The 16,380-nt window shown below is 44.6% G+C and overlaps 1 protein-coding gene across 2 annotated transcripts in view; it reads left to right on the top strand.

Annotated features, from left to right (window-relative positions):
* Positions 1-3,477: 3,477 nt before the first annotated feature.
* nrp2a (neuropilin 2a) overlaps positions 3,478-16,380 on the top strand; it is a 60,591-nt gene continuing 47,688 nt past the window's right edge. The window contains exons 1-2 of one of the 2 annotated variants that reach the window (XM_031291845.2): positions 3,478-4,351; positions 13,035-13,209. In XM_031291845.2, the coding sequence (XP_031147705.1) occupies positions 4,276-4,351; positions 13,035-13,209 (251 nt within the window). In that variant the 5' untranslated portion in view covers positions 3,478-4,275. The remainder of the gene's footprint in view (positions 4,352-13,034; positions 13,210-16,380) is intronic. The other variant, XM_031291844.2, reaches the window with a different exon arrangement.

The raw sequence follows: 16,380 nt of genomic DNA, 5'->3' as shown, positions 1-16,380 counted from the left end.
AGAACACATACACACAGAGGGAGAAGGAGGAGTGGTGGTGAGACAGCAGCCAGACACCAGATGTTTCCATACAATCCAACCAGCCAGCCAGCACAGCAGAAGCAAGATTAGTGTATGCAGTACAGTGGGTTGTGTGTGTGTGTGTGTAATTATTTCCCTGGCCAGGGCATGCCCATAGCCTGGGTGGCCCATCAGGAATTCAACAGTGGCAGTAAGTTTAGGAATAGCACAAGATGTGAAAGATGTGTGCCTCCTAGTGAAAAGATGGAGATCCTTTTTATTCACTGGAGGAATTGGTGTTGGAGTATTTGGAAACATCACCGGGCCAGACGAGGGTGTGTGTATGCACGCGCGTAGATGTACTTATAAGATAAAGATCAGATGAAACTTTAATGATCCCAAGGGGAAATTGGGTCACTGCAGCAGCAAAGGAAAGTGTGAAGATAAAAATACAACAAATAGAACAGTTTGAAGATTAAAGATGCAGCTGCTACATCATTTTAATACTGAGCTTCTATAGGCTTTGCCACTAGCGTGCATGCGTGCATGCGTGCATGCGTGCGTGCGTGCGTGCGTGCGTGAGTGCGTGCGTGTGTGTGTGTGTGACATTTCCTAATGCATTTACCTTCCCAAAAAATGGTTGGAAAGCTCAGATATTGCTAGCTGATGTGTCACTCCAATGAATACCAAAGGGGATCACAAAACTCCCTCTTTGACTCTTGATGGGCTCACAATGCCCCTCTTGCACACACACCCACACACACACCCGAGATGCTGATAGGGTCAAGTCGAGGCTATCTCTAGCTTATCTCCCTCACCATTAGATCTAAAGCCATGTGTCGGTGATGAAGAGAAGAAAGCTGAAGGCCTCGACTGGGATCACTCAGCCTATCGAAAAGACGATAGACTTTCACAGTTTTCTCTTTTAAACCTACAGCCGACTGACTGGCGAAAACTGATGGGAGGGGGGGGGGGGAGGTGGGGGGAGTTGTTGAGAGAGTGAAAGGTGTGTGTGTGTGTGTGTGTGTGTGTGTGTGTGTATTTGTGTGTGTGTGTGTGTGTGTGTGTGTGAGAGACAGAGGGAGAGTTATCAGTCATGCTGTCAGTCTCCGGGGCTGGTTGTGATAAGGGAGGTAGTACAGCAGCGGTTGGTATCTATCTCCCCCCCCTCTCTCTCTCACACACACACACACACACACACACACACACACACACACACACACACACACACACACACACACACACACACACACACACACAACGGGTGAGAAAGACTCTGTTGTGTTCCCCTCCACCACCCATGAGTGAACACAGCGCAGGTGTGCCGAGGTGAAGAGTCGGACTGTATGGCAGCCATTTGTCGACTGTATTTTGGGAGATGACAGAGGGAATACAGATAAGACCTGGGGTAAAATACATTAGAAAAGGAGCTTCACATATTGCAGCTGCAAGTTGAGTGTTTGATTCCGCTGCTGTGCTACTTAAACAGCCTCTGACACAGTAATGCATGTGTCCTTTGGCTCTTTCTAAGCTGGGGGCATGTGCTTGTGAGGATATGAGTTTAATTTACTCTTTTTACTTTTTTTTTTTTTTATATATATATAAATAGAAGAAAAACAATGTAGTTTGTATGAGGAGTGATAGCCAACAGGGCTGAGTGTGTGTCACCTACAGAAACACAGAAAATCAAGAAAAAAGATGTCAGAGTATCACCCAATTGTATATATGAAGGCTACAGAATATGTATTCCCCTGTGGGATCAGTACAAACATATTCCACCCTCAACATTCCCTCTCTATCACTCGCTTTCTCAGGTTCTCTTGTGGACTGTTGCCCTCCATTAGCCATGCGTTGACCCAATATTTTGGGGGTTGAAAGCTGATGGTGGGGGCAGCGATGTTGACAAATGGGAGAGAGGAGTATCAAATGACCCCTGGGGACTGGGAGGGGGGAACAGACCAGAGCAAGAAGTGACCCAGTGTTACTTGAAGGTTTTATATTGACAATGTTTATTCTCTCTCTCTTTATCTCTCTCCATCTCTGTGAAAGGGTCATCACGGGGGTTAAATGAAGATCACCCACTGCTCATGAAAAATACTTTTATCAATAACACATATAGCACACACGTGGCACGGAAAAAAATCACATACATAAACAACTCCACAATATAGCTTATTAGCACATGGCAAACTGATTTACGCCATTGTGGACCCCCGCCCAGAGGCTCAGATTAGCCAATCACAATGACGTCTGACAGCCGCTGCACCCTATGGCTAGAGATGGTCTTAAAAATGACTGACGGGCTGTAAGAAAGCTGCAAGTTGATGGCATCTAGTGAACCTGGGGGGTGTAGAGCAGCAGGGGATGACAGTTGACTGAGGTGACAGACAGACAGACAGACAGACAGACAGACAGGCAGGCAGGCAGGCAGGCAGTGACACCCAGACCTGTCATACATCCTTCCGTCAAGGGCATAGGGGTCTTTTGTTGACTTTGTTTACAGCTCAGGACTGTCACAGGACAATAAGGCAAGATGATGATGACTGTGAAAACTTATTTATTTTCTATTTACCACCATCAGCTAATCTATGTTGTAGCAAGTACCAACACTCCTCGTGCTCAGTTCAATTCCCTTTAAAAGCATGCACCTACAGTATACATACCTATAAGGAGTAAAAGTTAATATACCAGAAGGTGTACAGTAGTTATATTGCACCCGAAAGTATGTCCTGACCTGTTGGAATGCACCTAGCTGTTCCAAATAAAGATGCCAGCGAGGCTACATACTGTACCTCATTATACAGCCAGTCCCCAGCCAGTCCATTACATTACACGGTAATACAAGCCATAGGCAGGGCACATGGGCTGGACGCTGGAGAGGCCTTTCTCAGCAGATTATTTTGGGCTCACTACTGTGTCATTATACGCCTCCTGCTCTGTATTTAGGCCTGTTGATTGCAGGGCAGAGATTGGGCATGGCTGATGGCTGAGGTGGGCTCTCCCTCTATTGAGTTGAGGGCTTTGACATTGGCTTGGTCGTTTTGATGTGTTTAGTGGTGAAAGGCAGCCCTGTGCCTGTTTGCTGTGCAACCACCCCATCCCCAGTCAAAGTCTCCTCCCTGCCTCATTCCTTCTGGGATTTTCTATTCCTCACCAAACCCCTCTGTTCCTTTTGAAAACAGCCCCGGGAGAAGTTCTGCACCCTGGTTTACCATTACAATATGTCTTATCTGGGCCTTATCTTTGGAATAGTTCATATCTGTGGTATCTTCTGAAGGGGGGTGCGTGTGTGTGTGTGTGTGTGTGTGTGTGTGTGTGTGTGTGTGTGTGTGAGAGAGAGAGAGAGAGAGAGAGAGAGAGAGAGAGAGACAGAGACAGAGACAGAGACAGAGAGACAGACAGACGCGCTCTCTCTCCAATTCCCTATAATCAGCGACCGACGGGAGGGGGCGGAGCCGAAGCGCCGTGACTGTAACGCGATAGCTGCTCAGCTCAAAAGCTTCATCACTCTCACACACACACGAACTACACACACTTCCCAGACACATCCACAGGACACACGCCGGTGTCGGAGCGGAGCGAAAAAGACACACAGGAGAAAGGAGCGGTGCCGCAGGAGGTGGCACGACATGAAAGGTCTTTTTGGAGAGCAAGAGCGCAACACCTTTTCTTATTTATTATTCTGTGATTTTTGTGCTGCAATAAAAAGCAGCTTCTGACACTCGGACTGAGGCTTCCAGGGCTTTGAGAGCTGTTACTGTGGACTTTATATCTTGCTACTACCAAGCCCCTACAGGAGAACCGACCCTCGTGTGCGCAAAATACGCGGGGACGGGGAGAGGGAGATACGGAGACTGAGAGCCTCTCAAGCGGGACTTGAAGCACCCTGGAGCCGCTGTCTCTGGAGCGCAGCTATCGCCCGAAGCCTCCCAGCTGTGGAGCGCACGCAGTATTGGTCAAGGAGTTTGTTTGTTTGTTCACTATTTTTTTGGATGAGGTTTAGTGGCATCCGCTAAATGGACAGACATAAAAGGCAAAAGGCTGCGAAAATAGAAATCTTTAAATTTCTTCAATAACATGTAGTTGGCATAGTTTCCTCCATCAATGGTTAAATAAAAGTGGGATTATTCCTGAAGTGGTGGAGTTTTGACTGCTGCCAGCGGTTTTTGGTCTTACTGGGGTGTGGATTTTTTTAAACAAACAGCACAATTTATATTCTAAGAGGTGGAAACACTAGAAACTTAAAGCTCTCCACGAGTTTCTGCATCACTCAAGATGGATTTTGAGCCATCGCTGATTGGATTTTTAATGGCAATGTGTCATCTGGCATTGAGAGTCAGAGGAGAAGAGGGTGAGTTTTAGTTACTTCTTTGATTTTGACGAACCAAAACATACGGGAAATAAACAATCTTCTGAATCACAGAAGCATGAATGTAGTCCAAACATCGCATTTAGTTCAATCTGCTGGACCATACGTTGCAATTATTCTACATTTTTTAAATGATTTATCAAGAGATCCTTGCCATGTGTTTCATATTATTTCAATACACATACGCGCCTGATATGAGAGCTATTGTGTTATAACCAGACCCATATGTCTCTTGGGCTCTTGGATATTTCTTTCCCTTAATTATGGAAGACATTGAGAAAACTCTGAGGATATATATATATATATATATATATATATATATATATACATATATTACATGTGTGTGTATATATATATATATATATATATATATATATATATATATATATATATATTACATGTGTGTGTATATATAGGCCTAATATGTGAGTTTAATCAGAATCATGATGACAAGATGACTTTAAATTGAAGTCAGTCTAATACAGCTCTGCCCTGTACACTAGATGGTTATGTGTATGATAGAAGATGGTTTCATCAAATATTTAGAAGATCGGAAACAGTTATCTGATTATATGCATGAAGCTTTTGGGAATTCAAACACCTTGTTTATCCTTGTTTTTCTTTCATTTAATTATTCATCAAGGGAAATAAGCAAACCCTTGTCTTGATTATAATGATATTTCACATCCGGATGAAAAGAGGTTTTAGGCGTAGGCTGGACTTCAACCTGCTATTTTATCAATTCGCTGGTGTCCCAAGAAACCGTGCGTAAAAGCTACACTCTCATCGTATGATTCCACTAATAGGACTGTAATCATCACCATTATAATCATTATCTTCATCAGCCACCACAGTCGCTCTCCTTTATTATCTCCTCGTGCTCTTCGGGGTTGTCTGTGCAGCGTAAAGCTGCTGGTGGCTGAGCGCCGGGCAGCTCCATGCGGCGGCGCACCGTCACCTCCATGCGCTCTCAGCAATCAAATAACAATAAGCAGGGAGGTTACAGTGCAGGATGAGCCGCAGAATAGCAACCCTGCAGCTGGTAGGGATTCAGAGCCTTGCTTTAAGGCACTTAATTATTTCGCACGGAAACGGCACTGTGTCCACACTTGATATTCTACTGAGAGAGCGAAGCTCAGCCATGGAAGCAGCGCCAAATGTATTTAGAATCCTCATTAATTGTGGATTTAACACCAGGGAGCACAGTGTTCCATCTGGTGACATGATCAAATAATAACAATAAGGAGCCGTCATTAGCTGTGGCTTCATTATGTCAGCAGAAATGCGCAGGGTGTTGGTGGGAAAGGGTTGTATGTTGGGGCTTACCCTACAGAGAAGTGACGCCACTTGCGGGATGACACATGGCCTTTCGTTCACGCGCTTACATACTCTAGCATTCTTGTTGCTTTTACGGTGGTTTGACTGCGGGTGTCACGGTTTTATATTTAATGTGGATGCGCGTTTTCTTCGCTTGTCGCCAGGTGGGATATGTGCGCAAAAAAAAAAATAGTACATACAATCTTCCAACATGTTGTTCTCTGTGGTACTTAGTGTAACATGCTTGTCCACACAATTTAATTTATGACAGTTATCTTTTTCTACTATAAAACATTGAGTATTCAAAATAAGATGTATAGTTTTTTATGCTTTTTGCATGCTTTTTGTGCTTTAGTTCCTTTTCACTGTGTGTAGGCGGGGTGATGAGCTGTTCATGATCATATGATGACGGTTGAGCCTTTACAACAGCACCCGCTGATTTGTCTCAAGCTCTGTTCACTTCATGTGGGTTCTTCCTCTTGTTAAGGCTTCTTGTTTTAAGCCACCCCAGTGTGTGTGTGTGTGTGTGTGTGTGTGTGTGTGTGTGTGTGTGTGTGTGTGTGTGTGTGTGTGTGTGTGTGTGTGTGTGTGTGTGTGTGCATTTGTGAGAGTGACTGGCTGCCTGTGTACCCCTTGATCAGAGACAGATGTGGGCCTCTTGGCAGCCATCAGGCAAGCAAGAAGCTAGATCCCCCCTCCCACACACACACTCTCTACACACTCTCTCTCTCTCTCTCTCTCTCTCTCTCTCTCTCTCTCTCTCTCTCTCTCTCTCTCTCTCTCTCCCCTGCCAAGACACTGCATCAAATGTCCCTGCCTCTATGCTCCCCTCAAGAGCCACATTACACACAGATGCCAGAGGAAAGAGAGACTGAAGGAGAACAGAATAGGGAGGTTCAGAGAGTCAGGGGGGAGAAAGAGGGTGCAGCTGAGAGAGAAATGTGAGGGGACAGTGACTGGATAGAAGAATGGAAGGCAGATGCAAAGCTACCCAAGGCACAGAAAAGTGAGCATGGCATCCACTCTGTCTTAATGTGAAGTAACAGAAGGGAACAAGGCAGAGGAAGACTTGGGGTGGGGGGGAACAAGGCAGAGGAAGACTTGGGGTGGGGTTTGGTTTGGTAAAATCCCAGCCAGAACGCTACAGGGAGGGTGGAAATAAAAGAAGTGAAGAATATCTACACTGTTACAAAACAATGCTGCTCTCATGAAAGTTAAGCACATTTGAGTCACATTAAAGATTCCTGCTTGTGAGGATCGACTCCCTCTGGTTTTAGCAACTTGGTACATTTCCAGTAGCAAAAAGATTTCATTTAAAATATAATTTTGTGGAACAAAATGATGCACGCTCAAGGCGTCTCTGCCAGAAGCCTGTTGTTTGTTTGTTTCTTGCTTGGACATTTCCAGTTGTGGCCTGCTGTTCTCTGCTGGTGGCGTCCTCGTGTGGAATAGCAAAGGTCCCTTTTCATGTCTTAAGAAGACCTATTTGCAGCAATCTTTATATCCAAAGCAGGGAGACTTCGACTCCACTTAAACTGTAATCGCAGTAGTTTGACTCAGTGACATGTACATCAATTACTCCTTACCACAAGCATTAATATTCAGACCATTAAGAAGCTCATTTGCATGTTTATTGAGTGAGCGGCTGTGCATCCTCTTCACCTATGGTTTCGCCTTCTTCCAGAGTTGGATTTCTACTCATTTAATTATTTCTTTTCCAAATGTTAGCTCCCGACTGAATGGACTTTCTCATTTCTATCTTCTTTGTTGGTCTTTTTTTACTGTTCTCTATTTGTTTAGTTTTTTGTCTTCTCCTCTCCTCTACAACCGAGCCCTTCAATGCTTTGCATTTCTCTGTGTTTTAATCTGCCCCAGCCTCAGAGGTATCAGCTGCGAAAACAAGGTCACCTATTAGCATTCATAGCCAAAGACAAACGGAGCGGCCCGTTCAATACCAGTCAGGTATGAGAGTACTAGGCTCACGCAAAGCCCTGGAACAGCTCGCCACACTTGGGGTGAAATTAAAAACAAGACCCCCATAAATAAAACAGAGCTGGGTCTTTCACTCTGCCGCATTAGCCGCATAGGGGGGTCTTAACGGGTGCCCAGGGACGGGTTTAGATGGGAGCTGGAGGGGGGTTAGCATTGTCAAGAGGCAAAGCATTTTAAATTTACTGTAATTCACGAGCAGGGTTAAAGAGGAAAGGGTACACAAGGGTGTGGATTTAAAAAAAACTGCTTTTGTAATAACTGCAGTTCTCCCAGAAAGGGGTTTTAAGCAGTCAGTTCCACTGAAAAGTAACATGGGGGGGTAGAGGGTGGCAACAAATCACCAAGACTCTCGCAGCAAAGCTTAATTCTTCACAGCTCTCCCTGGCTGATGTAGGCTCAGCCATTTCTACTCTTTAGACAGGGACATCTTTTGTGAAAAGTGCTTTGGCTATGCAGGTTTGACGCTGTCGCACAGAGACAAAAGAGTGCACCAGGGGAGACAGAGACATGATACTGTAGTCAGGTAATGTTTAGGATTAGGCCCACACCATTACCCCCCCCCCCCCCCCTGCAGGCACCAGCAACCATCTGTTCACTCGATTGATCCATTGAACCATTGATCACGATAGCCAGCACTGTGCATTTAGCTGATTAGCATGGGGCACTTATCCTGTTAGGGAGGGAGGATAAGAAAGAGAGAAAGAATAGGAAACAGAGAGGAAAAGAGGATTTGGGGATATTATCTGCCTTTGATGTAGCTTTTGTTAGTTCTTAAAAGAAGAAAAAAATCCCCCATAAACACGTTTAACACTGTTTAACAAGCTATTGTCTGTGTATGTTGCATTTCTGGGCTGATTGTTGTTTGTCGGTGTGTGTTTTGGTCCATTTTCATTTATTCTGGTAGATAATGTCTGAGGAATGTGTTGAATCTAAAACATCAATACTCGTTATGTCTCTGTGAAAGGACGTCTTTTTAAATTTACCATTTTCTACCAGTTGTTGCAAATATATATGGTATATATGGTACTTTTAGCTCACAAGCAAGGAAATAATCTTTCAAAATACAATTACCATTCATTTTTGAAAAAGCATTCAGATAGTTTCAGTTTTGTTCTTGTTTTTAACTTAAACACACACTTAAACACACACCAGGCTTGTAAAATCGAAGAAATGTCTTTCCAAAGTACGGAAAGTTAAAAAAAAGTATTCTAGAAAGTTTTGAAACCAGAATCTTGATGATATTTCATCAATGAGGATTTTTCATTAATGTGCATTTTAAATTCTCACTTACTGCTACTAATACTGCTCATACCACTGCCTCTATTCCCCAAAGCACGGCCATTCTATACCTTAGCATAAAGGTGTTAAAGCACAGGGCAATAAAAAGTGAATCTCGTCACTTCGTCCTTCCTCCTCATCCTCTCCCTCTCCTTGGGTCCAGTCTAGTGTGGAATGGGTGAGATTAAAAGCAGTCAGAGAGACAACCCCTGCTCTTGACTGAATGGATGAGTGCTGCCCACTCTCCCCTCTCATTCCCTCACTCTGGGCGATAGCACTTTTTAATTAAGGTGGGGGGGGGGGGGGCGCGAGAGACACTAGAAATGATGGAGGGATTTATCAGTCCCTCTCCTCACACTCGCAGCTTATCCCAGAGCGTGACGCCATACTTCCCCGATAAGGTGGCTAATAGAAATGAGAGCGTGAGTGTGCACGTACGCACGCAGAGAATGTGAGGCATGCAGACATATGCACATTTTCCCAGATAATGAAGATAAAGGCACTCACAGCGGGTACAAAGACGTCTCTGGGTTTGACTTGATCTGGAGTGACTAGAAAATGTGCACACACACACACACACACACACACACACACACACACACACACACACACCGATTTTACTTAACATTTATTTCATTAACAGTCTATGCTGAAAACAAATGAGGCACACACACATATAGTATTTTTGCTGCATTTCAGTTTCATTTACACACTACTTCAAAAACACACTTTTGCAAATACACTCTTACTCTTATATACAGTTTACGTACACACACACACACACACACACATACACACACACACACACACACGCACACACAGTGGTAACATTGTTTTCATGTAATAGGGGGTTTGGTCCCTGCATGGTAGAAACATATGTGGCACTGTGTGTGTGTGTGTGTGTGTGTGTGTGTGTGTGTGGGGACAGATTGGCTCCTTTAGTAGAAGAGACAGTGTAATTCATGAAGCTCGCTGGCAGCTCCTGAGTGCTTCCCCTGTGTTACTCATCCAACACCACGTTGTGTTCTATTCTCACTGAAACATTATGCTTAACAGTGAAACACACACAAATGTCATATATGCTTATTTTGTACTAATTAATTGCCACGGACATTCAAGCTATAAAGAAAAAATACACACATCTCTAAATCTTCTCATAACGGTTCATTTATATTTCTTCTACATCCCCATCATTTTATTTTCATTTTTTCTGAGCTTCATCAAACACCCACCAACCCACACACACTCGCTCTAACACACTCACTCAAACACACACATGCTGGAGTGCTAGTGTGTGTGTGTGTGTGTGTGTGTGTGTGTGTGTGTGTGTGTGTGTGTGAGCTGAGTGACAGAGTTTTCCCAGTGGGGTCAGTGTCTACAGGGAGCCACTGGATAGCAGGCATGTCTTAATGAGGCTTGTCTCTGCTCGACACACACACACACACACACACACACACACACACACACACACACACACACACACACAGTCCCTTCGCTCTATCTCTTCTCTCACTCACATCATCCTTCTCTCTCTCTTTCTCACCCTATGTAATTCTCCTTCCTCATCACCTTTTGTTGCCTCCCTCCCTCTCTCTCTCTCCGCCTGTCACTCGTCCTCTCTCTTCCTCCTAGGTCCTCGCGCCCGCCCATCATACATCAACCCCATCCCTTGCCTTCACCCTCCTCCCTGTTCCGATCAATCTTTGTCCTTCTTCCCCAATCTATCTTTTATCCATCGCCTCACCGTCTCTCCTCCTTTTCAATCCTCCTCTCCACTTCCTTTCCCTTTCATCCTCTCCTCCCTGCTGTAATCCTTTGCCCCCCTTCCCTTCCCTTTACTTCTCCCCTCTCGCCTTCACCCCTCCTCTTCATCCTTCTTGGAGGCTACTGAATGGGCAGCTCAGGGAAAAAGTGTCGAGGCTGCAGGATTCTCCCCAAACGGCTTAATCTGCCGAGGCTCTGCACACTGATAGCCTCCTGCACGCCGTTCCCTCCATAGGCTTCGCAACAATGACTGTCTGCACAGCCACAGCAGATAAAGAGATGTGTGTGTGTCTGTGTCTGTGTCTGTGTCTGTGTCTGTGTGTGTGTGTGTGTGTGTGTGTGTGTGTGTGTGTGTGTGTGTGTGTGTGTCTGTGTCTGTGTCTGTGTGGCTCTCTGTCTGTCTCTGTCATTTTTTGCCATCCCTGCTATCTTTTTTGAAAAATTTCTCCTAGCTATTTTTCCCACCTCTGTAGGCCATCGTGATTGACAGGCCCTCTGTACATATTTGGATGTGTGCGTGCGTGGGTGGCCGTTTGAACATGGAGCAGCGGCTGTGCGTGTGTGTGTATAAATGCGTTGGTGTGTGTTTATGCACACATCCCTGTACGTGCCTTCATATGTGCACATGTAGCTCAACTTGTGTGTGTGTGTGTGTGTGTGTGTGTGTGTGTGTGTGTGTGTGTGTTGTACATTTGTGTAACAAGCTTGTATGTGTATCTGTGTGTACGCATGTGGGCGGCTGGAGTCGCGCACTCACATGAAATCACCGGCAGCTGTGTTGCGCCTGGTGTGTGAGCGTGGGCATTGCTCCTCTCCAGCAACAAAGTAAGGAAGCCATCGCAGCATCAAATGTCAAAGAATCTTAAGTGTGCCTTTTAAGCACAATAGGCGGTGGAAATGTCAACACTTGAAGGGTCTATTACACTTCAAGCCTTTGGTGCAGGTTTTTTTTCCCCTTTCTTTCTGTTTCCTTTGTTGATGCTTTCACAGAAATTTGAAAGAAACAGGCAAGAATATCAACCCATTTATGTCAAGAATAGATGAGCTGAGTGGTTAAGCCCACCATTTGGCAGTGCATTGTTAATGGCAGTATACCATAAGCTTTAGTTTGTTGCCTGATGTAGCAGTTTCCCTGCCTCTGTATGTTGTTTTCCTTATTTTGCCGACATACGCCAGCTACAATATTAAGAAAACATTTATCCCTTTGAGTTCAATATCACAAAGTTCATTACATTTAGAGATCCCCCTGGTGCATCAGCAACCACACGCACAAACACACATATGCTGTACAGAGGTAGAGCTAAACCACCCCCCGCTGTTGTCATGGAGAACACGTTGCTCCTTTGCTGTAAAGAATAGTAATGTCTGCAAATCTATTGCAATGCAATACAATACAATAACCTGTGTGTGTGTGTGTGTGTGTGTGTGTGTGTGTGTGTGCGTGTGTGCGCGTGTGCGTATGCAAAATACCCAAATACATGTTTCTTTTGTATGTGCATGTGAGTTTATGTGTTTAGCGTGTTTATGGGAGATAACGCAAAGCGTGAGAGCTGCCTGAGCTGTCAGGGTGTTCGCAGAGAATGGGGCCTTTGTTGCCGCGTGGGGCTTTTCATTACAGATTCGGGGTGACCCCCAGAACCCCGCTAGACAGGCCGTCTGTGTGTCACTTCCTGTCGAAGCCTGCCGAGCAATGCCATTGGCAGGCTATTGTTCCTGGGAGAGTGTGATAGGATCAGGGAATGTGTCCTAATGTTTGCAGATTGGCTTGCCGGAGCAACAATTACACTTGGAGAACGCTCCCGACGGGGAACTAGAGAGATAAGAGGCTGGGTGTGGAAGAGAGTGAAAAAGGCTCTGTGTGTTTCTCTCTGTGTGTTTCTTTCTGTGTGTGTGTGTGTGTGTGTGTGTGTGGGTGCTTACCAAAATGCAGCATTGATGATCTTTTATTGTTTTAATAGCTTACCCATGTGATCCCGCTCGCATTGAGAATCCACAATGGAGAAGTTTTTCCAATTTCCTCCTAACTGACGGCCTAAATTGCTTTCTTTGTTTTACTGTTCATTTGTTGCTCATCACATCTTCATACCGAGAAACAACGTAAATGAAGGAGCGTCCTCTGAGTCACTGTTACAGGGAGTGTGCCATTTACTGGGGATTTTATATAGTTTACATCCTGCCATGCAAGTGACAGATGTATGAATTGTAGGTTTAAAATAAAAATGTACTCAATTTACTGAATTGTTTGTGTATTTTGTCTGTTTTACAATCAATAACTCTTCTCTCTCCGGACCCCACCTTTCTGTCTCTCTCACAGTGCCAGAGTGCGGAGGCATCTTGGATGCCAGCGAGGCGGGTTACATCACCTCCCCTGGTTATCCTCTGGAGTACCCGCCTCATCAGAACTGTCACTGGATCATCACGGCGCCGGAGGCCTCGCGCATCGTCCTCAACTTTAACCCACACTTTGAGATTGAGAGGCTGGACTGCAAGTAAGACGAGCAGGTTGCAAATAGGAGAATGGTGGAGAGCGCAGAGATGTAGTCATGTCTTAGGGATGTCTGAAACCACTCTTCTCTCAGGGTAAAATTGCTTTGACCAATAAGACTTCATGGTGTATTATTATTCTGGCTGAATGACGATTTGTGTTGACAGTTCATTAGTATGCTGCGAAGGCAATTGCATCTCAAATAAGTAATTTCCTGTTGAAGCACACAGGTTTTTACATACTATTATAATTCACTGCCGGCGGTTTGGCTTGATCCCAAGTTGTTGAAACATTTTCCACATTTCGACCTCAACAGGTCAATTGCAAAGGAAATTTTAATTGTAGATACAAGCTTTCTGCAAAGCCATTAAGTGGACTGCGGTTTACTTTTTGTGAAATAATTATTTATGGAGAGAACGGCGAGCACATGAGTTCTTTTCAGCGTCCTCCTTTTTTGCATTCACACCATTACACTCATTATGTCTTGGATGCTGCCCAGTGCAACCACAGTCTTTTTAATACTGCCCTTTTGTTTAAAGCTTCTCCGGAGCATTTACTTGCTGGAATTCCTTGCTCAAGGGCACGTCAGCTGCATGTAACCTCAACAGTTCAAAGAGCAGAAAACGTTGCTTGTTTTAGTTTCCACATTTCATTCGCAGACTGAACGGAAAGAATGATTCAAATGTCTCATTAATTAGTCAATGTCTTTCTTCCACTGGTTAAACTGATGATGTAGGACAACATATTTGCCAAAAAATATTTATTTTTTCTTGCAACCATTTTTTTTTTTTAATGCTGAAGGACAATACATGCTTTTTACACCATAATCAAAAAGTTTACTCACTCATTTGAGAATTACTTTTGTGTCTTTGTTTAGCAATCTGACTTTATCAGGACTTTCCTGTCTGAGTTTAAGGGCAGATATGGCATTTTTCCATTACATGGTACCTGCTTGACTCGCCTCGACTCTACTCTACGCACTGTGCGTCCGTTTTCCATTGCAGATTTTAGTACCACCTCAGCGTGGCTGGTCGTCATAGCGGCGCCGCAGTAAACTGCCGTGACCTAACGCGACACACACACACATTCAGAACGTCGAAGGTGTGTTGTTGTTGCCACAGCCAGAAGACACATTTTGTTCCAAATGAAGCTGGAGGCAGCAAACAAAAACACAGCTGGCTGAACTGTTAAAAAATGGTGGGTTTGTTCAGGACATCCCCCTCTGTCGCTTTCACGTCACCTTTTGGTATTGCCTCAGCTTGCTTGGAACCTCGACTGAGGTGGTACTAAAAAAGTACCTGTTAGCAGGTACCAAGTACCTTTTTTCGTAATGGAAAACCAAAAAAGGTGAGTAGAGTCGAGGCGAGTCGAGCAGGTATCATGTAATGGAAAAACGCCAATAGTATGCAAAGACAGACCGGACAGGATAAAAGAAAAGAATCATGATGTAGTTGAAGTTTGTGGGAGGGAAGGCAGAGAGATAATAAACAGGGAAGGGAAGGAGAAGAGAATGAAGCCCAGCTGTTTTTCTGGATATATGACTGCGTTGGTCAGTTTCCTTTCTCAGAGACATGAATAATCCAAATCATAAGGTCTTCTATTGTCTTTGACCTCAGAGGAACGAGGAAGAAGTAGTCATGGTCTCTACTGTTTAGTCCATTTTTATACAACTGAGTCAGGGAGACTGTTACACAATTCACCCACTTGGAGACTTTTCCATTGTCTGTTTCAAGTGAACACAGACACAAATTAGCAGTAGTCTCTGCAATTGTGACCATTTAATTTCTCCAGCTCTCCCTTCTCTCTGTAAATTAAAGAATTAATAATTCTAGATGGGTTTTTTTTGCATTGTTCACTGACAAAGAGCTTTGTCTGGCCAGGAGAGAAAAAAAAATTTAACTTTCATGATGACATCAATGGCAGCTTTGGTGAAAGGGTTTTTGTGTCACGTTGCAGCGATCTGGGAAATGTTATTTTGATGTGTCGGCTTTGTGTCTCCAGGTTTCTGTCGCTTTTGTCAAAGGCAAAAATGTTGCATAATTATCTCCCTTGCAATATGTTTCTGAGTAATAAATAACGCTTTTACACTAGTGTCACAGTGTCAACACAGTAGCGCACTGGACTTCCCCGCTGGAGTGGTAGAGAGGAATGGCTCAGCTGTTGATGAGTAGTGTGTCAAGCAGTTTCTCACAGCCCAAGGCGCGCAGGGCAGTAGGAGGCTGAGGGAGGAGGAAGGGAAAACTGAAATGCCTCCTCGTTTCTCTTCTCCACAGAGGGTTTTATTGGGATGTTTTTTTTTTTTATTTTTATTTTCACTCGCCTGGAGGGACTGAGGCCTTGACCTGCCCTCTAACACACACTCCCACTCAATCTCCCTTCATCCTCTCTGTGTGTGTGTGTGTGTGTGTGTGTGTGTGTGTGTGTGTGCATGCATGGGTGTGGGTGTGTGTGCGAAAAAGAGTCAACGAGCGTGGGTGGGAAAAAGGCGTCTATACGTGTGAGTAACTCTGCAAGCATGTAAGTGAGTATTAGTTTGTAAGACTAGCCGCTCTGCTTCCATCCCTCCATCCACCCATCTAGCCTCCTTGATATAACCCCATTCTAAAGGCCCATTAGAGAACAAGGGGATCACGCCAACATTTATTTATGCATAACCTCTAACACTAATGTGTTTGCCCTTCTGTGTTTCATGGAGGATGCATTTCCCATTGGGGCGCAGAAATAAGTGGAAAAAGCCAAAGTATGGCTCGATATGCCTGCTCTCTCCTTCCTGTGCTATGCTTTTTACCCGGATTGATCCAGGCCCTGTAGCACTGTTACAGACAGCTTCCCTTTTTTCTTTTTTTTTTTTTTTCTTGCATGATTAGGCACGGCAGTGTGAGCAAGCAGAGAGTAGATTTTTGCATGTTTTCACGGTGTTCCGCAAGGTTAGGGCGAGGGGAGCTGGAGGGCTGCAGAGGTGGAGGGCTCATCATCTTGGTCAAGGCTGAAAATCTGCCTGACAGCTGGGATTATAGAGATGGCAGCAGCGAATACCGTGAGCTGTGTGTTACCTGAAAGACGCAGAGCTATGTGGTCTGGACTGTTGATCGTGGGAACACCAAAAGGAAAAAAGATATACGATAACATGGTCATAAAGATTGTTAATGGACATATGTTTTCGGTGGGTACGCTT

This window comes from Sander lucioperca, chromosome 24 (genome assembly GCF_008315115.2).
Source record: "Sander lucioperca isolate FBNREF2018 chromosome 24, SLUC_FBN_1.2, whole genome shotgun sequence".
Lineage (NCBI taxonomy): Eukaryota > Metazoa > Chordata > Actinopteri > Perciformes > Percidae > Sander > Sander lucioperca.
Note: the sequence above shows the minus strand (reverse complement) of the source record. Positions and strands in the feature narration are given on the sequence as shown.